General features: G+C 41.9%; 2 protein-coding genes across 3 annotated transcripts in view; one reads left to right on the top strand and one right to left on the bottom strand.

Annotated features, from left to right (window-relative positions):
• zswim8 (zinc finger, SWIM-type containing 8) overlaps positions 1-9,509 on the top strand; it is a 63,317-nt gene extending 53,808 nt beyond the window's left edge. Inside the window, exons 19-26 of one of the 2 annotated variants that reach the window (XM_054795415.1) lie at positions 235-524; positions 612-835; positions 2,231-2,719; positions 2,857-3,031; positions 3,120-3,293; positions 5,079-5,198; positions 5,273-5,451; positions 7,001-9,509. In XM_054795415.1, coding sequence (XP_054651390.1) covers positions 235-524; positions 612-835; positions 2,231-2,719; positions 2,857-3,031; positions 3,120-3,293; positions 5,079-5,198; positions 5,273-5,451; positions 7,001-7,204 — 1,855 coding nt within the window. In that variant the 3' untranslated portion in view covers positions 7,205-9,509. The remainder of the gene's footprint in view (positions 1-234; positions 525-611; positions 836-2,230; positions 2,720-2,856; positions 3,032-3,119; positions 3,294-5,078; positions 5,199-5,272; positions 5,452-7,000) is intronic. The other variant, XM_054795414.1, reaches the window with a different exon arrangement.
• Positions 9,510-9,661: 152 nt separating this feature from the next.
• Positions 9,662-19,712, bottom strand: degs1 (delta(4)-desaturase, sphingolipid 1). The gene is made up of 3 exons (XM_054795417.1): positions 19,507-19,712; positions 14,123-14,865; positions 9,662-11,476 (listed from the first exon to the last, which is right to left on the bottom strand). Exons 1-3 carry the CDS (start codon positions 19,586-19,588, stop codon positions 11,330-11,332), a joined length of 972 nt encoding a protein of 323 aa, XP_054651392.1. The 5' UTR covers positions 19,589-19,712; the 3' UTR covers positions 9,662-11,329.
• Between the last annotated feature and the right edge of the window lie 1,795 nt (positions 19,713-21,507).

Genomic DNA, 21,507 nt, shown 5'->3' with positions numbered 1-21,507 from the left:
TTGTAGTCAAGACATGCAAGCAAATTAGCACAGCAGCTCTGTTGAGTATAAAATATATGAAAACACAAGAAACGAAACAAAAGCATGCACAAATGGAGGAAAACCATGTCAACAAACAAAAATCCTTAACTATCAGCCATTCTAATGTCTCTGAACAGTCACAATAAATGTACCAGCAATGGATATACTAGCAATACAGTAAGAGTGATGATGTACGTACGATTGTATGTGCAGGTACAAAGGGCGTCGTCCAGAATGCCACGTGCCCCATGTGCCCAACCAACCCTCAGAGGCCGCAGCTCACTTTTACTTTGAGTTGGCCAAGACAGTGCTCATCAAAGCTGGAGGAAACTCCTCTACCTCCATTTTCACCCAGCCTTCAACAAGTGGGGGTCACCAGGGACCCCACAGAAACCTGCATCTCTGTGCCTTTGAGATCGGCTTGTATGCTCTTGGTCTGCACAACTTTGTGTCCCCCAATTGGCTGTCCAGAACCTACTCCTCCCACGTATCATGGATTACTGGTGTGTATTGCCTCCAGTGCATTTTGTGCACACATGAAAATGTTCGTTTGTACATGATGTTCTCATCCATTTTTCTTACCCTTCCAGGTCAAGCTATGGAGATTGGCAGTGCTGCCCTCAACATTTTGGTGGAGTGCTGGGATGGTCACCTCACACCTCCAGAAGTAGCATCACTGGCCGATCGCGCGTCACGGGCCAGGGACCCCAACATGGTCCGTGCTGCTGCAGAGCTGGCTCTGAGCTGCCTGCCCCATGCTCATGCTCTCAATCCAAATGAAATCCAGAGAGCCTTGGTGCAGTGCAAAGAACAGGTGCTATAACTTGTTTTAAACTCAAATGCTCCCAAATATTGTTTTTCAGAATCATAACCAGGCTATTATTTTTCTTTTATATCTCACCTAAACGTTTTTCATTTTGACACAGTGTATCGACATGTTGGGCATAAAATGACAGAAAAATCAAAAATCCAAGGAGGGAAAATTTTTGTTTGTTGTGTAAAAATGTCTTAATGTGTAAAATCCCGTCTTATAAGTTAGAATGCAAATATAAAATGTATAGCATAATTTCTGCACTTTCGAGCGCACCGGTATATAAGCCGCAACCACTAAATTGAAAGAGAAAAAAAGATTTGTGCATAAATAGGCTGCATCGGTTTATAAGCCGCAGGTGTCCACGTTGTAACATGGGATATTTAGTACACAGAAAGATGTTATGCACACAATGTTATAAATACGTTTTTCCAGACAGTGCATGTAAAACGGCTGGTTAAACTGTAGCCTACCAGTAAAGTCATTCATTGCTTTCCTCCTCCTCCTCCTGAGAACCAAAACCACTGAAGTTGTCCTCTTCAAGTGCCGGCACCGAACATCCCCACAATTCCCTCAGCACACCGCCGCCGCTCGCTCTCTCTTCTGTCGTTGTCGCTACCAGCGCCACTCCCAAATCAGCTTCCAAGCACGTGCTGTCCTCCCCAAAATGCAGCAGTCCAGCCCCACAAAAGCAGCCGCCGAAAGTGGACCTCCCGACACCGCTCCACGCTGCCGAGGTCTCTGTGATGAGTAGTGATGTGCGGATATTGACGCTATAAAATCCATTCTCAAATCAAAATATTGATACTTTGATACTTAATTTAGCCATAAATTAGCCATAGGGTTCACGGTTTAAGAAAAAAAGGTTGGAAAATTACTCTGATGTCTTATATTCTTTATTTCATGAGCAATGCTATGTTTGGAGATACACTACTTTTTCAAATTTACCCGACACTCGGTCGTGAATCGGAAAAGAAATCAGCGGTATCGTACAGTATGTCACTAAGACCAGAAGGCGACCACAAATTAGCCGCATCACTGTGTCAGCCGCAGAGTTCAAAGCATGAGAAAAAAGTAGCGGCTTCTGCACCGAAAATTACGGTAATTCAGAAAGTCATGTATAAATTTAGCACACAACAAAGATAAATAATTATTGACCTTCAGAATCAGGCGAGAACTAAGTACGCAATGAATAATGTGCCCTATTCTGAAATAAGTATTTTTGTCTACCTCAAGAAAGCTGATTATAACGAGATGAGTGAATGTTTAAATAGTGTCAGGACAACCATACAACTCTGAAATGTAACATGAATCACAAGGTGAAAGGGCCAATAAGTCAGTCATTGAGTTTCAAGCTTTTTTCTTCTTTTTTGTCTGGTCTTCTTATCTTGCATTCAGGACAACATGATGCTGGAAAAGGCCTGCATGGCTGTGGAGGAAGCGGCTAAAGGTGGAGGCGTGTACCCAGAGGTCTTGTTTGAGGTGGCTCATCAGTGGTACTGGTTATATGAGCAGTCGTTTGTGGGAGCCTTAAGCCAGCACAGGGAGACTCCTGAACGCTGTGGGGCCAATGGAGGCATTAACAGAAGGCCCCCAGAGTCCAGCTGTGGCGTCTTTGACGGCGGACCTAGTGTGGAGTCAACCGGGGTAGCGGTCACGGGTTCTGTCACAGCCGCAGCTGTAGTACCGGTTATCTCTGTGGGCTCCACCTTATACCAGCCCCACGGCATGTCTGGGCAGGCGATGGCGCATCCTCATGCCCTTCACCCGTATGCCACCATCCAAGCCCATGTGCCCGCAGTTTGTACTCCGCAATATTTGGGACACCCTCTGCAGCACGCGCCCAGACCCGCTGTCTTTCCCATGGCCGGAGGTGCATACCCACAGGTCAGAACGGCTCCTTCATACGACGATTGGGACATTTTGTCCATTTACTGTGTCGCCTTCAGGCTAGTTAAAACTCTCCTGACTGAGGTCGTACAGTATGTCTTATTGGTCCATTTGACCATGTGCTTTCTCTTTAGGGGATGCACCCAGCCTTCATTGGTGCGCAGTACCCATTTTCTGTGGCCACGGGTCCCCAACCTTCCATAGCAGCCACTGCTGTGACTTTCCCTGCCATCCCTGTACCATCCATGACGCAAATTTCCTATCCCTACCATGCTGAAACCAGCCTACCAATCAGCACCACTGTAGCAGGTCAGGACTGTCTGTCTCATTTCTTTAACCCGATTCTCGTTTTGAACTCCCAACTAATTGGCATTCTACATCTGTCGTGTATTTTTAGTTGGCAGTATCCATGCTGGCTCCACCATCCAGGCTATTCAGGGTACCTCTTTAACCTCCCTTTCCTCCCAGCCCAGTCCCTTGATCAGCACTCCTTTCCCAGTGGAGGAGGACCAGCACAGCCAGCCAATCAGTCAACAGGGCCTGCACTACCTACATTCCGCCTATAGAGTTGGTGAGGAGTTTGTGTACACCACGGGGTGTCCATAAAGTATGGACATATAATATACACATGGAATATACTGTACATACATTATACCAAAAAAGGTTAATAATACATGAATTAACTCATTCAATGCCAAAGACGTAGTCATACGTCAACGTATTTATACGTCTTTTGGGTTTTTTTGCGCAAGAGACAAAAGGAGGTGATGACGCAACTCCACTAATTTCACTTCAATTCACTGCATTTCAACTTTAGAAAAATTTTAAGCCATAAGCACTTCCACAAGGTGGCAGAAGTGCATTTGAAAAGAGCTCGGCAGGGAACATTTCAATGAAGAATCACACATGACAGGAAGGAGGAAGTGAGAGAGCGTGGAGGAGTGTAGTGTGCAGAAGGTTACGCACTGTAGGGAAATTTTAACACATGCACACACATAGTTTAGAGTAAATAGTTCATGGTGTTATATTTGCAAGTAGTTATTTTGAAAACGACCCCTTTTTTGTGGTGTTTATGTTGTGGTATAGTTGTTTGGATATTTCAGCTGTCACAAAAGCAACAAATATTTGTGTCAAAGTGAAAGTTATGCTTGAAATGTGTCTTTTCACAAAAAGCTGGTTTTCTCCCTTTTTTAGTCAGGAACTGATATTTTCCTGAATTTTACCTGTGTTCTACTGCTGATTACTAAAGAAAGGAAAAAGGCAGAAACAAACTTTTTTTTCTGATGAACGACGGGAGTCTAATCTTTCTTTTGGTAGGTTCCATGTTTATATAACCATAGAACACAATATTCTGTGTGCCTTGAAAGATCAATCAAAATCGTCTAAAATTGCTGCTACTGGAGGGGATGTCTTTTGAGAAATGGCTGGGATTGAATGAGTTAAGCAAAAATAATCCATCCATCCATTTTCTGTGCCGCTTCTTCTCATCTATACTCATGCTGGAGCCTATCCCAGCTGATTTAGAGCGAGAGGCGGGGTACACCCTGGACTGGTCGCCAGCCAATGGCAGGGCACATATAGACACACAAGCATTCCCACTCACATTCATACCTATGGACAATTTAGAGTCTCCAATGAACCTAACATGCATGCTTTTGGAATGTGGGATTTACTTTTTTTATTAATAAAAAAAATGTATTAACGCTGCTTATTTATATTTATATACATTAAGTGGCGAGGTCATGATGGACAAAAAGTTCAATTTAATTAATTTTTTTGTTTCGTTTGCAACCATTTTTTAAAAATGTATTATGTACAATTAAATACTGGAATTTTTGTTTAATTAATAAATAAGAAATAATGTATATAATAATATAATGTATTCAAATAATGTATATATGTTTATTCACGCAAGTGGCAAGGTCATGATGGACAAAAGGTTCAGTTAACAATACAACCAAAATAATACCACAAATAATTTCTTATTTATAATTAAATAGTTACCCGAAAAATAGTATATGATATGAATAATATAAATAATGTATTAAAAGTAGTTAGATTTATATACATTTTATTCACGCAAGTGGCAAGGTCAAGGTTCCATTTAGTTAATTAATGGAAAAATAAAACCAAAATAATACATCAAATTTATATATATATATATATATATATATATATATATAATTTTTTTTTTTACATTACTAAATTAAAAATGATGTAATAATGTATACTTTTTTATATTTATGTACGTAAATATGTTCAATAGTTGTAATATATGCATGTCATGTGACTTTAGGGGCACCTTGTATGTACAGTATTTCATACACGATTCACATGAAAAAACACCTTTTCTCAGGTATGCTAGCGTTGGAGATGCTGGGAAGGAGAGCTCATAATGACCACCCAAACAACTTTTCCCGAAGCCCCCCCTACACTGAAGACGTGAAATGGCTACTGGGGCTTGCTGCAAGGCTGGGTGAGCTCATCAGGGTTGACGTGTTCATCTCGTACTCAAATCACTCACAGTCCAAGCCAATTCTGTCTCGTCAGGAGTCAACTACGTGTACCAGTTCTGCGTGGGAGCGGCTAAAGGTGTCCTGAGCCCTTTTGTCCTCCAGGAGATCATCATGGAGGCCCTGCAGAGGCTCAACCCCGCCCACATCCACGCCCACCTCCGAACACCTGCCTTCCACCAGCTGGTTCAGCGTTGTCACCAGTCCTACCTACAGGTACGATATCCACTGATACCATGCTGAAAAGCATCCTAGCTATCCGTCCATCTTCTACCGCTTATCCGAGGTCGGTCGCGGGGCAACCAAAACTGACACAACTAACTCACTCTTGTGGACCACACGGACTATGCGGGTGTAATATACGCGCAGAACAATACTATTTTATACTCGTGTGTAACCCGCATGTTATGCTGGGAAGCGGGAAGTTGCCCAGCATGCCTTGTGGGTTATACCTGAGTATTAAATAGTATGTATATAATAGCAAATAGTATTCTGGAGAGGAGGATCCACCAGATAGTTGAACCTCGGATTCAGGAGGAGCAGTGTGGTTTTCGTCCTGGTCATGGAACTCTGCACCAGCTGTGTACTCTCGGCAGGATCCTTGGGGGTGCATGGGAGTTTGCCCAACCAGGCTACATGTTTTTTGTGGACCTGGAGAGGGCATTTGACTGTGTTCCTCGAGGAATACGGTGGGGAGTACTCCGGGAGTATGGGGTATCAGACCGCCTCATTCAGGCTGTTCCTTCCCTGTATGATCAGTGTCAGAGTTTGGTTCGCATGCCGACTATAAGTCGGACCCTTTTCCTGTGAGGGTTGGACTTGCCAAGGCTGCCCTTTGTCACCGATTGTGTTCATTACTTTTATGGACACAATTTCTAGGGACAGCCAGGGCGTTGAGGGGATCCGGCTTGGTGGCTGCAGGATTGGGTCTCTCGTTTTGCAGATGATGTGGTCCTGCTGGTTTCATCGAGCCGTGACCTTCAACTCTCACCAGATCAGCTCGCAGCCGAGTGTGAAGCGGCCGGGATGAGAATCAGAACCTCCAAATCCGAGTTCAAGTACCTCGGTGAGTGAGGGAAGGATGGAACGCGAGCTCGACAGGCGGATTGGTGCGGACTCTGCATCGGACCGTCGTGAGGGAGCTGAGCCGAAAGGCAAACCTTTCAATTTATCAGTCGATCTACATTCTACCATCACCTATTGTCATGAGCTTTGGGCAGTGACCGAAAGGACAAGATTGCGGGGACAGGCGTCCGAAATTAGTTTTCGCCGTAGCGTGGGCTGGGGGCTGGGCTCTCCCTTAGAGATAAGGTGAGATGCACTGTCATCCGGGAGAAGCTCGGAGTAGAACGTCCAACCGGTAGGAGGCCTCGGGGAAGACCCAGGACACGTTGGAAAGACTATGTCTCTCACCTGGCCTGGGAACGCCTCGGGATCCATGGGAGGAGCTGAATGATGTAGCCGGGGGAGGGAAGTCTGGGCTTCCCTGCTTACTGCTGCCCCGCGACCCGATCTCAAATAAGCGGAAGAAGATGGATGGAGGGATCGTGTGGTTTTGCATGTATATTAGTGTGATACTTAGTGTGATAGCCACATAGGCAAATGCAAATTCACAACACAAACTGAACCGTTTTCCATAGAATGACCCCTTTGATGTCGACTTAAGTGTGTCGAGAACTGCTTATGTCGACATAAAGGTGTTTCTCATGTGTGACTTGTTGAATTCCACGAGTCATCCCCCCTTCTTCTTCCTCCTCCTCCGCAGTACATCCATCACAGGCTCATCCACTTAACCCCCGCCGACTACGACGACTTTGTCAACATCATCCGCAGCGCTCGAGGTGCTTTCTACCTGACGCCGGTGGGCGTGATGCAGTTTAACGACTTGCTTCAGAACCTGAAGCGAGGCAAACAGACTAAGGAGCTCTGGCAGCGCTTCTCCCTGGAGATGGCCACCTTCTCTCCTTGAACACTTGGGATCCATCCAGACACATTCCCACTCCCTGGGGGTCACAGACCCCCCACTCCACCCCCAGCGATGTGAACAAACTCGGCACATGCTATCACTTCCTGTTCTCCATGACTGACGAAGAATTAATGTTTCTCTGTTCTGCTAAACTTGTTGAGGGACTCAACTCACACCGGCGTCACTCTCGTCATCTTTGACTGTCATTTTGTGGAACTGTAACTTTTTGTTTCCTTCTGTTTTTACCCTAAAATGAGGACATTGCCGGTGTATTGTTTTGTTTTGAAGAAAAACCAGTTGGCATGTATGGCAGCCAAGTGAGGACACTACGGACGTGTGTGCTATCTTTTGGAAGTTCTTACGAAGCGACGTCCTGAGAGAAAACACATCGCTGATGAGGACATTGCATATTCATGATCTTTCAGGATTTACTTTGAAACGGAAATGCAAAGACAATGTCATCATCTTCTGAAGGTCTTGTTGGATGGATAAATATCGCCATTTAGCCGAGAGGTGTCGAGAGAGCCCGCAGCCAGTTAGCAACCACTAGCCCAGTTTTCATGAGCTTGACCATCATTGTCATATCCATAGGCTGTATCTGTGAGGATGACACAAATAAATATATTATGGTTTAGGATGTTTTGTCCAAAAACTAAAGCAGAGAAAATGCAATTGTTGAATTAAAAAAAAATGTTTTCAAACCATCGTGGCATGTTGGATGAACACTTCGGAGTCCAGGGTAGGATCACCGTAAAAAACTGTTTCTTGCCTTCAGTGCAACCTCACGTGTGTGACTGTGCAGGTATTTTTTTTTAGTACTCCCAAGAGATTAAAAAAAAAAAATCATTATGATCTGTAATTAATTGCTGCAAAGTCTCTTTTTAATCTCACCTAAAAATTCCTGAAAAAAAGCCCTCACTTTGAGGTATTTTCATTTAAATTGATTACATTTATTGTGGCAGATCTAAAGATGTAACAAAAAGAGTGGCTTTATAAAGTCATTTATTGTCTCTAACAGACTTGCACAGATGCAGCCATTGAGCCGCTGTATTTGAGACTAGTCCCAAGTGCTGCCTGCAATCTTTCGTTTCCATAATATTGTTTATTTGCCAAATATAAAGCATTCAAGTTAACACATAAAAACACAGTAAGACTTTTCTGAGCAATACAAGTATTGAACACAACCAGCTGAGGTCCAGTGATCTCTGGTTATGGCAACACAGTTGGGCAAATCCTCCACTAGGGGCGCTGCAATGATGTCAGCCTCCCTCTGGTGGACAGAGGCAGCATTGCAGCGCCCCTGGCAGCAATAACCAAGGAAATGCATTATGGGATGAAGTTAAAATAGCTGTTTTTTTAAGATTGTATTGGTACTTGCCTTGTGTATTTTAGTGATGGAAATTTAGGCTCTTTTTAGAGAGCTTGTTTTTGGATCGGCTCCCTAAAAAGAGCCGGCTCTTTCGGCTCCCAAGTGGCTCCTCAGATTTTTGTGTCTTAAATTACCGAATTATGTGTATTGTGTAAAATGAATTACCAGTGTAAAAAAAAAAACATATAAAATGTTATTTTTATTATGCCAAGCTATTATTACGTTATTATTTAAATGGATTTATTTAAACCTTAAGGAACAGCTACAAAAATATGTATTTTTATAACAAAGACCCATCTAAATGGACAAAATAGGTCAAATCTCTTCATGCAAATTTCTCAAAAACGCATCGACTCTCAGAGCAGCACAGCGTGTATTTAACCCCGCCCCTCCCCCTGCTCAGTGTGGACACAGCGACGCCGCAACACATCTTGGCCAATGACATTCGCCTTTAGTTTTTTTCTTTGTCTTAAAAAGACAAGGAAAAAACTAATCGGCTCCCGATTGGTACCCAACGAGGCGAGCTGGCTCTTAGAGCCGATTTGTTCACGACCGACACGTCACTAGTACCGAGCTTTTGAGTGTTAAGTTGCTGTGTGATGATTTTGTCATTCTCTGTAAGATGACACCGTGAGTCGAACTGTTATATCGAGTAATGACCTCCTGCAACGCTCCTGCCAAGACAGAGCTAGCCTTTCCTCACTGACTTGCGAGACAGTATTTAAACGATTAGTAGTAGTTTTGAATTAAACGCGATGAGATTAGAACATAGCCATAAATTAGCCGCACCACTGTATAAAGTTTATACACCAGAAATTGAAGCAGTTTATTGATCAACATTTCATCTTTTTCCTCGTTATACTTTACATTACAGTACGTCTTTTGCTTCATTTCCATTTTTGCTTTTTTTTGTTTGGTTTAATTTTATTTCTACTATGTGCGGCGGTCCAAAAAAAATAAAAATTAAGAATGGGTCGTACTTTGAGAGCAGTTGAAACATATTTGAGGGTCAAAATGAGAGTATGAAAAATGCATTCATGTTGGCAGGTCTGCCTTCATCAACAAAATACATTTATTGACAAAAGAGATCATTTCATGAGTTGTAATTGATCATTTTATTCAGTTTTCGTCAGTGAAGACATTATTTATTAAGAGTATGAACATACATTTTTTGATCAAAGCATTTAGTCCATTTCAATGACCACAAATCACCTCTGAACTGCGCAGGAATTCCAGGAGCTCACATGTCACAACAGCTTGTGAAATGTGGGATGCAAAGACTTGAAAAGGCAAAAGGTGTTTTAGAACGAGAACAAGGCACATAAATGTGAGCATCCAACAACCAACACCTTTCTTTCTGCTCACATGAATTCATCCTCTGGTGGAAATTTCCAAGACTTTCCATGATTATCATCTGGGTTGAAGAGTAGAGAATACATGTCCAGATTAGGTTTTTCAAAAGGGACTGAAATTGACAACAGTGGATCCCGCATATTCGCACTTCAGCATTCACCACCCCGCAAATTTGCACATTTTTGGTCAAAAATATTTATTTTTTAGATTTAAAAAAAAATCTCATTCACTCTAAGTTGGTAATAACGAGATTTGCAACAATTAATTGATGACTCATCCACTACTTTGGTATTCGATTAATCGTTTTTTTATTTAAACGTGACTATCCCCTGATTTCAGCCTCTCGGATGTAAATATTTTTGACATTTCCTTAGTCATCCGAGAAAGCAGACCTAATATCTTTGTGGTTTAGCCAAAACAAGTTATTCGCACACATCAGCCTTGACTTTGGAAAACAGTAACTTGGTTCATAGTGATTTGGTAAACGATTAATCTGAAGAAGCTTCAGATTAATTAGTTGCAGCACAAAGTAATAAATTATAAACAGGTCATGATGCAGGTAAATTAAATACACTGCTGTTTAAAAAAAAAAAAAAAAAGCCCTACATGTTGATGTCTTTAAGCTTCAGTTGTCTTCCTCAAGCGTTGTGATGTCACATTTGAGATGCTAAAGTGACTTCTACACCATGACTCCCATTCCATCTGTTCCTGGATGCTGATCATTCATTACTGGTGAGTAGCTATACATTTTGTACTTTAAATGTGTATATTTCCGGATTAAACCTGGATTCTGTTGTGAGTGAACAATGGCAATTAAAGAGAGGAGGACCCCTTTAGGAGTGAGCCGCGTGTCAAAAGCAGACATTTTTATGGGCGTCTGAATTACTTGCGGATTCTCCCCATTTGAGCGGCAGGGATCTACTGGATTAAGTTGCCATGGTCTTTCGGACTTTTAATGATCCTGATGAACCGCCGGGCACAAGCATGTGTCTGGACGGCATTGCGCTGTTGCCGTTCCCTCTTGAGGACATCACATCCTGTGATTCTAATGCCAATTACAAGTTGAATCGTCACAATAGGTTAAATCTTTAGTTATTGTTAAAGTGTCACAATTGAGTATAAAGTAGAGGTTTTTCATTAAAAAGTCTAAATTGCAAAAATGTTTTTTCACGGCCACACAACCAAAACTGGGGTGTGTTATTTGTGCACAAATGAATGAGTTTGACCTAAACACCTATCAGGCATAGCCCATAAAGCGTAACAATGTTCCATACAAGTCTATAAATTCATTGTACAGTAGAATATGAGCAGCGTGCTTCATACCCAAACTCAAATACTCAACACTCTCCAAACTTATTCCAAGTGTTAGTTTTGTTCCAAAAAAAAAAAAAAAAATCACTCTGAGATTACTCCAGTTTGACGTCTCCTTTCACCTTCCTCTTGACTCGAGAGAATGGGCTGAGTGTGTCGTCCATGATGAAGTCGTACAGGACCTTCACCCACGACGTGTATTGAGGAAGATCATCGTAATACTCTGCTGCTATTTGTTTCACCTGCAAAATAACAACACAACCACACATTCACATCCTGTCCTGTGTGTCTGCCAACAAATCTCAAACATTGTTTTCCATTTTTCCTCACTGGACCAAAGACTGCAGTAGCTTTGGAACGGTACACCACCATCACGGTTTGGTAAGAGTCTCAGTACGTACTTCGCTTTTATGGACACGCTTCTGTACGTGTTCAGTGCATTCTTCCATTGTAAGGTCACGGATCAGTACGTCCCTCAAGTTTAAGGTCACAGCTGAGTGCGTGTTCGGTACATACTGTACTTCAGTTTTAAGGTCACTGATCTGTATGTACTTCCATTTTAAGGCCACAGATCGGTACGCACTGTGGTTTTAAGGTCACAAATTGGTACGGGCCTGGCTTTTTTAGGTTGCAGGTCAGTACGTACCTTGGTTTTCAGATCACAAGTCGGGACGTACTTCTGTTTTCAGATCACGGGTTGGTACGTACCTCACTTTTAAAGGTCACAGCTGGATGCGTGTTCAGTACATACTTCAATTTTAAGGTCTCAGATCGGTACATACCTCGGTTTTAAGGTCACTGATGTGTACGTACTTCAGTTTTAAGGACGCAGATCAGTACATGCATCAGTTTTAACGTCACGGATCGGTGCTTACTTCAGCTTTAAGACGAGGATGAGTACAAACTTCGGTTTTAAGGTCACGGAGGGGGACAGACCTGGCTTTTGCAGGCCACAGGTCAGTATGTGCTTTGGTTTTCAGATCGTGGGTCTGTACGTGCCTCAATTTTAAAAAGGTCACGGTTGGTGGTATTCAGTACATACTTGGGTTTTAAGGCCACAAATCAGTACAGCTTTAACTATTTTTTAAATGAAACTTAAAAACTGCAAATTGCTGAGAAGTAGTTTTCCAATAAGCACAATTCTAAAGAATATATGTATTATACCTGTATATGCCTGTGAATGCTGGTATTTGCGGCCCCCAATTCCCAGCTCCTCTGCATTTTTCGAACATTTTGTGGCGGCATGACTACTTTAACATGGTGATACCTATTTAGAGAGAAAGATCAGCCTTTCACTTTTTTCTCGTGACATATTTTTAACATTTTTGCTGTTATAGTTTTTTGTTTAATTTTATTTCCACCCTGTGCCGCAGGCCAATAAAAACGAACCACGGACTACAAATGGCCCCCAAAGTTTGTATAGTGGAAACTGTCTATGTTGCTGACATAACCAAAATTTAAACTAGCAATTGCTTGCACCTTTACTTGTGACTTGGCCCAGAGACAAAAGAAAAATGGCAAATGTTGCTTATTTCATCTGCAAAAAGACAGCACTGCGAGTTAACAAGATGGAAAATAAAAACATTTGAGTTCACTCATAAGTAGCTGGTCGTTTCTAGAAGTCAATGCTGTGTAATGGAACAAGGAAGTGTGTGTCTCGCTTGGTTGATGGATAACGTAACCCAATGTGTTCCACTACAGTAGGTGCCTAAGTTTAGTAAAGTAATATGTAATTTAGTCTTAGTAATATCAATTAATTATTACTTCTCTCCTTTTCCAGGAAATCATGAACGTCTGGGATGGACACATGTATCTACGGAGCACCATCACGTAGTCCCAAGCACACAGCTGCGTTAACAAATAGCATTTTAAACATGATTGTCCAAGACAAGCGGCCACTGAGCGTGGAGGATAATACATTTCGTTCCGATGCACAATGAGAATATAAATTATAACTTTATCTAAAAAATGGGACCAATTGGTTGTTCATCATTAAGTGAGATGTCTTATTTTCTATTGTGTATTTATATTCATCCATCCATGTTCTTCGCTAATCTGAGATCGGGTTGCGGGGGCAGCAGCCTAAGCAGGGAAGCCTAGACTTCCCTCTCCCCAGCTACTTCATCCAGCTCCTCCCGGCGGATCCAAAGGTGTTCCCAGGCCAGCTGAGAGACATAGTCTCTCCAACGTGTCCTGGGTCTTCCCCGAGGCCTCCTACTTGTCGGACGTGCCCTGAACACCTCCCCACGGAGGCGTCCGAGAGGCATCCTGACCATATGCCTGAGCCACCTCATCTGGATCCTCTCAATGCGGAGGAGCAGTGGTTCTACTGCAAGTTTCTCCCAGATGACAGTGCCTCGCACCTTCCCTAAGGGAGAGCCCAGCCGCCCCACGGAGAAAGCTCATTTTGGCGACTTATACCCACAATCTTGTCATTTCAGCCACTACCCAAAGCTCATGACCATAGGTGAGGGTAGGAACGTAGATCGACCGGTAAATTGAGAGCTTTGCCTTTCAGCTCAGCTCCCTCTTCACCACAATGGACCGATGCAGAGTCCACATCAGTGCAGACATCGCACCAATCTGCCTGTCGATCTTGCGCTCCATCCTTCCCTCACTCATGAACAAGATTCCAAGATACTTATACTCCTCCACTTGGGGCCGGATCTCATCCTCGACCTGGAGATGGCACCCTTTTCTGAGTGAGAACCATGGTATTGCATATACATGGTACCTTGTGTATTTATAATTGCTCTTTAAACAATTAAGCAAAAATACGATTACTCCATTAACTGAAATAATTAGTCAAATATTCAATAGCTGCAGCCCTAGTAGTCAACATAAGCGGGTTCCACTGTAGTTGAACGTGTTTAAAGGTACCTACTAACCATTGGTAGCCTACGTCCAGGAATGCTGGGGAAGTCGTGGTGTTCGTTGTGATAGCCTACATTGAAGGTGAGCAGATTGAGGGAGCCGTAGTAGGAGTAGGTTTCATGCCCCTTGAGGAACATGTAGTGCTCGGCTATGAAGTGCCCGGAGATTGGGTGGAGACCCATCCCCAGCATGGACCCCGCCAGCATGTACACCACAGGCTTGACCCCCCACACCCAGTAGAGCAGAATGTCAAAGGCGAGCTGAAGAACAACATTGGTCAGTTCCAACTGACTGATGGGCTTGGGGTTGATGCAAAGAGGTCGAATGGCGTAGAACAGAGGCTGCAGAATAATCCAAATGAACTTGCGAAAGCGGGTGCAGAAGAACCAGCCTTCAAAGGCAGTGGGGATGTCTACATCCACACCGTCTCCTCCAAGGTAGCGGTGATGGTCCAAGTGGTAGCGTTTGAATGAGGCAGAGTAGGGCAGGCCGATCGGGAGGTTGGCAAACATGGCAAAGTATCGGTTCCACAAAGCTTTGTTGTTTCCGAAGGCGGTGTTGTGGGAGATCTCGTGAATAGCAAGGGTCATTGAGTGGTTGATACAGCTCCCAAAGGCATAGGTCCAAAACAAAACCCATTTCCAATCCAAATCTTTGATCAGGTAGAAAGCTAAAAATTGTATAGCCACCATCATGCACACGATCCATTTGAGCCTCAGGTCAGGACCCATCAGTGACTTGATTTGTGGATATTTAGCTGTGGAAGGACAAACAGAAACAAGTTCTATTTACAAAAGATGAATTTACTAGAAAAAAAACGTGCATTATTTTTCCAGTTCTGACAATCAAAATAAGACTTTTTTACTTTTTTCCCCAGGAGGACAAACATTTGTCACTCATTTTGCCTTCTTTCGTCTTTTTCATTTCACTGATGCTTTGTGCTAAGCCTGGTATATGCTTCTGCGTTGAGGTGCCAGTGAGTTTCAATATCAATGCTCAACAAAAAAAAGGAGAAAAACAGCTTTTTGTGAAAAGATACATTTACACATTCAAGCATAATTTTCACTGACACAAAGTCTTTGCTTTTGTGAAAGCTCAAATACCTAAACAACTGTACCACAACATAAACAACAAAAAAGGGTCGCTTTACATCAAAATAACATTATTTACAAATATAACACCATGAACTAGTTACAATTTTCACATTTGGAATTAAACTGTGTGCACATGCATTAAAACGACCCTGCTAAAACTCCTCCATGCTCTCTTACTTCCTCCTTGCTGTCGCGCATGTTAATACATGGAAAAGATCCATGCCGAGCTCTTATCAAATGTACTTCTGCCACCGTTTTTATGGCTTAAAACTACATGAAACGTTACCTCTTTTATTGTGCACTTGCGTCATCACCTCTTTTTGCCGCTTGCGCAAAAAGTGTAAAAGTAGTAGCAATACGTCTTTGAAAAGAAAGAGGAACAGATACGTCTTTGGGAGCGAGTGTTTGGGTTTTAAAAAAAACGGAGAAGTACATCTTTGGTACTGAATGAGTTAATTGCAACAACAAGCTTCAGATTAATCGACTCAGAAAATGATCATGATTGTACTTTTGTGTACATTTATTGTTTTGAATCTATTTGACAAACATTTCAATTTTTGTTATTATTTAACATGATTTTAACAGAATGTTCAAGCGGCCACCTGGTGTTTGTACACTTATTTGCTCTGCCAGTTCAAATCTTCTATTTATGCATAATGGGGCAGAAATTAAAAATGTGGGTTTTTTTAACCGATTCATCGATTAATCGAAAAAAATAATCAACCAATTAATCGGTTATTAAAATAGTTAGTTGCAACCTTTATGTATAATTTTAGCGGTTTGAACATCAGCAAATTGTAATAATTGTGGCTTTAAGAATGAAGGGATTGTACTGTATGTTCTCTGTAAGCAGCATTATCATCCTAACTGACCTTTTTGTAGCACAGTGAGTGAGTGAAGTGTACTTTAATCGTCACGCCCCCCATATCCCCTCACAAGAAGTTAGATATGGTAATACCAGAGTGTACCAGAGTGATTTTGGTCCACAACAAATGTTGCTTTATTTAGCCTTGAGATGTTTCTTGCCATGGCAGGGTTTGGAGGGGGAGGAGAGAACCGACACTTTTATGGGCTTGTCAATCACTCACGGATTTTCGATATTTGCTGGTGGTCCTGAAACGTACTGTACACTATAATAGCGACAACTTTTTAATGACTGGACGCCAGTTGTCAAATTTCGAGAGAAAGTGTTGCAAGCGTGTCGATCACGTCGGATCTAAAACAAAAGGCTTAGTGTAACCTCTGATACCATTATTGGCCCATGTGGCTATGTCATGTGCTACAAACACACAAACCTGGAATGTCATTCAAATAAAACTCACATGTTTTCTATTATACACATTTTATTCAAATCTGGTGGCTATAACAGAACCCACAGTTTTTCACAGTGTTCCCACAGTGGGAAAGAATGAGTCAAGTTTCAGCATACAAACACGACTCCAACAGTGTACACAAACCTTAAGCTTCCTTGAATACATTTTAAAAAGATAGTGTCAAAAATGTGACAGAATGCTTTGATTCTGACATCGGTGTTTACTTTCACTGCATACCTACATACCTGTGATACACTGTGACCTCTTTAAGTGGGGCCTTGACCTGAGTCTTGACACTGCAACCGCAGCAGTTTATCGCGTTTACAACGCTGAACTGAGTTTCAAAGGTCAGAAGAACAGGGTTCATGTCATATGACTTCAGACACCAGATAGCGCGAGCAGCTGAGTTCAACATACGTCAGCTCTGTCTGTCAAGATGTTTAGGACTGGCACCAGCCTGAACTTGAAAAGGCAGAGAAGATCGTAGAAGACGCTTTATGAACTTAACACCAGTAGAATTTCTTGGGTTTTATTTTGCACCTCAACTATTTGCAAGAGCACAGGTTAGGTTGACAACCTTAGAATCAGAGAGGAATAGCATCAAATGATTACTCATCACTATCCAGTTTGTAACTTAGGAACAATAGCTGTCACATACCAGTGGTCTCTCCGCTCTTCTCTTGTTACAATCATTTGAATAGTTGTGACAAAGATACTCCAATGATACTTTAGGAGTCTTTGTTCTTTTCTTTCTATTTGTTTACTTTGTACAACCACCTCGTTTTTATAATGTGTAATAATGTGTGTCGCTGTTCTGTCACATACGTATTACAATTCAGAATTCACAATTGCCACATCAATTTGATCAGGGCACGTGCAGACACGTTCTTTTAGCATCGTAATTGTCATAACAATTGTCATGTTCTTTGATAAATACACATACAGTCATGTGACGCTTATTTTTAACAATATTCTCACATAAGCCGAATTTGACAGTCAAAGTCAGACTATTTTAGTAGTAGTAGTAGTAGTAGTAGTAGTACTTTATTAATCCCACAGCAGGGAAATTCATCTGTTACAGCAGCAAGCAAGATACACAAGTATGTACACAAGTAAAGACACATTTTACACATCTTTGACATTATAACCGAAGCAAGAAACGTAGAGCCCAAGACAGATTTCATTTGTTTGGATTAGGGATGTCCCATCCGATCTTCAGGATTGGGGTCGGCTGCCGATTCGCTGTATTTTAATGATCGGATAACATCGGCTTCCGCCGTGAGATCCGGCTGATCCGGTTTCCGTATAACGTTCGTAACTCTGGGCCACACTCCAACACGGTAGGTGTGGTAATGTGCCTCAAAGCTGGTTGCCACTCGACCCCCGCCACTCGCAAGAAGAAGAAAACGCAACACCACCATGCAGACATGTCCACGGTGTACCGTGGTGAAGTTAGTTTCACTTTGGATATTTGGCTCTGTAGCTACAGCGGTAGTACCCCCTCACTGTGCCCGGACTGCTGTGTCATGGTGCGGGGAGCTCGCACGGGAAGTGTCACTGTAACTACTGGGTGTTTAAACTAGGGACCGTCAATAAATTACTATTGAAGAGAGTTTGTTAAAAAAAAGTCACATATTCTAACCACACCACAAGTTGATCTATAACCATGTCAAATGATTAATCCTACCCTAAAAGTAGCAGCGCATACACACAGCGAAGCCTGGCATCTCTTCAAGTCTGCTTTAACATCTTACACTCAACAAGAGCTTTTGCATAATGGATTTTGCAGCTCCCAACGTTTTTAATCACCGATCTTCGACTCGTCTCTGAGAGCTCCACAGTACCGGAGTCTATACACACCACACACCACTCAGCCAGGCGGACGTGCTTGCAAGCAGCGTTGAGAACGTACAAAAAGGCGAGGAATCTGAGGACAAATATGGGCCCACAAGGAGCTACCACACCGAACACTCTCATTACTGAGCATTTTTCTTGCTAATGTGCTGTCTATGAACTATGGAATATGAAAAGCCTTAGTCGAAGACAGCCCTTGTTGAACTATTAGATTAGATTCATCTCCAGAACCCTCCCCTTCTCTCTTCAATTCCCGTTATTCACTCGCAACACAATCCAAATTTAATCCCTAAATATGCCTCACGCACTTAATCACAGCTACTCACCAATAACATGACAGTTTGTCTCCTATTTGGTGGGTGGATTTATATACCAAACTATATACACAAGTTTTACTTTGGCTTCTCAGCACAAAAGCATGGTGTGTTCGAAGACTGCTGAACAAAGTGCGAAGTCTCACTGCTTGAGGAAAAAACATTATCAGTGAAGCATAAAGACATAAACACGTCAAAATTGTGGTCTTTCAGTGGTACATGCATGCTGCATATTTTACTTGTATTATCACGTATGCGATTCTTTTTTTAACGGGGGTCCGGAATTCCTGTATTATTACGATGTATGTTTTATGCTTTATTAGCACATATTTATAAATGATCACTGGCTTAGGATGAATGATGGTCTATATAGGGAGGCGAAAAGCAGTGTATATATGTTTTGACCAAAAATCCGCAAATTTGCAGGGGCTTGAATTTTGAATCTACGAATAGGCGGAGGTCGACGGTACGGAATACCACTCCCTTACGTCATTGAGTTCCTTGTAGTAAGTTACTAATGCTATGTATACATACATACTGTATCTGCATATATATAAGTATAGTAAATACAAATAAACTAATACTATACTACATACTTTTAACATTGTAAAGCAACATTATACATTTCACACTGCACCCGTAGTTGCATAGACAAGACATTGTGTTAACCCACCGAGCCTCTGGAAGGATCACTTACGGAACCGTTACATAACCTTGGTGACCAAACGTCTGCTTCAATGTGCGATTCATCAAAGGAGCACGGTAGCATGTCCTCAAGTGATAACTGTGTTGATCTAAAGTTGCTATAAGATAAGTAACTCACCGAGGATCTCTTTCCTTCTGTCAGCGTGTGGCTGGTCAGTATAAACCCATTCGTAGTCATCACGGGCGACCCGATTCCCCATCTTTAATGCTATGAATTCACACCGGGTCAGACGAAAGTAAAAAAAATAAAATCTTATGACTTCTGTTAAAATGGTGGGCCTTCACTTTACTGCCTTCCTCTTTGCCGCCACGCCTGTATGACGTCACCACGCTGCGTTCCTTGTGCACGTCAAGTTACGCCCAGAGGAGTGTAGTGAAGACACGTGACTAAAATAGAACCGCGGACTCCGCATCCACTTTCGTAATGTACCCAGCGTGGATTTGGCCGCCATAATGGTAAGCAGAATGCAGAAACATTGCATTGTAAACATGTCCCGCTCAGCCCTTAATTACTCTAACAGACGGTCCAAAAGACCGGATTTGTCATTTTTAAAGTTCCCCAAACATAAAGACAGATACGTGTCCTAACAGTGTTGTAGCTTTATAACACATAAACACATAACACATAAATATATATTTATAACAATTTTTGTTATAAATAAACGAGACATTAGTCAAGGTTTACAGTGTATATTGTGTGGGAGTCCCAACACTCAAATGAAGGAAAAAGTTAATTTCATACCGCTGCTCAGGTTTTTATTGACATCCAGATGTAGGCCATAGTTCTGCCGTATAATTGATTTTCAAACATTTACTATACATATAAATTCGTTGTGTTTATACTCAGCTCAGAGCTAGTGAATTGTACACTATTGTACGCCCAGACCCGCCCACCTCTTTTGCTGACCATCATGGCGGACTTTCACGACACTCAAGACTTCCATTCATTTGCGGCTAATCTGCAGTGCTATTTTAAGTCTGATTTTGTTTACTTATTTTGCACTTTTGACGTTATGTTTGCTCAAACAATGGAACAAAAGGGAATGACTATAATTTTATTGTATTGTTCCATTACACAATATATTGAGGTATTTGTATGTTGTTCAATTGTTCGCAAATACCTTAATTGATACCTTTTTTGCCTAAAGTCTTTGTTTAACAAATTAAAGGCAGAATTTCAAAAAAGCCAATAATCTTGAAACCTTTCAAGTAAAAGAATATGTACTGTGGTTTGAAAAAGTGTTTGCCCCGTTCCTGATTTCTTATTTTTTTGCTTGTCACACTTAAATGTTTCAGATCATCATTTAAATGTTAGTCAATGACAACACAACTGAACACACAATGCAGTTTTTAAATGACATTTTTTATTATTAAGGGAGAAAAAAAAACAAAAACAACTACATGGCCCTGTGTGACACCTCCCATTAAAACATAATTTAACTGAGATTAGTGGATCTACCAGTGTGGAAAGTGAAGAAGTAGATTATTTTTATTATGCCTAATTCACATATATTTACATTATTTAGTTGACTTACATTGCTATGCATCATAATTAACATATATCTAGATGACTTAGTTGATTTGCATTGCTATGCATTATAGTTTATTTTTACATATTTACATTACTTAGTAACTTGGGTACCATAGTTAAAATATTCACGCACACACATCCTGACTTGGGTTTAACATTTGGCCAGAGCAGACGTGCTAGGTCACAGTTACTGTATATGCCACATGCTGTGTTATTCTCATGAGCCACAGGAAGGAAGGACAACAGGATGATCAAGGCAAAACCCGGTTGAGTGCACACAGATGGCAGTCTCTCTCCAATGAACAAGGTTTTATCAGCATCTGGCGGACTTCAGAGAATCACCACCCCCACCGTCACGCTTCACGGACGCTATAAGACGCTTGGCCAAGGAGAGAAGGATGCTTTTCGTTGTTGCCTGTGATAAGGCCTGCGTACTTCTGTTGGCAGCAGATACAACTACGGAGCCCAGATATTGTATCTGTAATAGTTTTGTTTGTTAGAAATAAAACTACTGATTTGGAATTGAACTGCCTTCGTCTCCATCATCCCTCGATAGAATTCCACGCTTCAAAAGCCATTTCTAAAGCT

The sequence above is a fragment of the Dunckerocampus dactyliophorus genome, chromosome 13 (assembly GCF_027744805.1).
Source record: "Dunckerocampus dactyliophorus isolate RoL2022-P2 chromosome 13, RoL_Ddac_1.1, whole genome shotgun sequence".
Taxonomy (NCBI): domain Eukaryota; kingdom Metazoa; phylum Chordata; class Actinopteri; order Syngnathiformes; family Syngnathidae; genus Dunckerocampus; species Dunckerocampus dactyliophorus.
This window is presented reverse-complemented; position numbering and strand designations above follow the sequence as displayed.

Coding starts and splice junctions, on each gene's coding strand:
- degs1 (XM_054795417.1), bottom strand. CDS start 19,588: ATGGGGAATCGGGTCGCCCGTGATGACTACGAATGGGTTTATACTGAC. Junction 14,866..19,506: donor CAGAAGGAAAGAGATCCTCG/GTGAGTTACTTA, acceptor GTCCTTCCACAG/CTAAATATCCACAAATCAAG. Junction 11,477..14,122: donor CTGGACGTAGGCTACCAATG/GTTAGTAGGTAC, acceptor GTTATTTTGCAG/GTGAAACAAATAGCAGCAGA.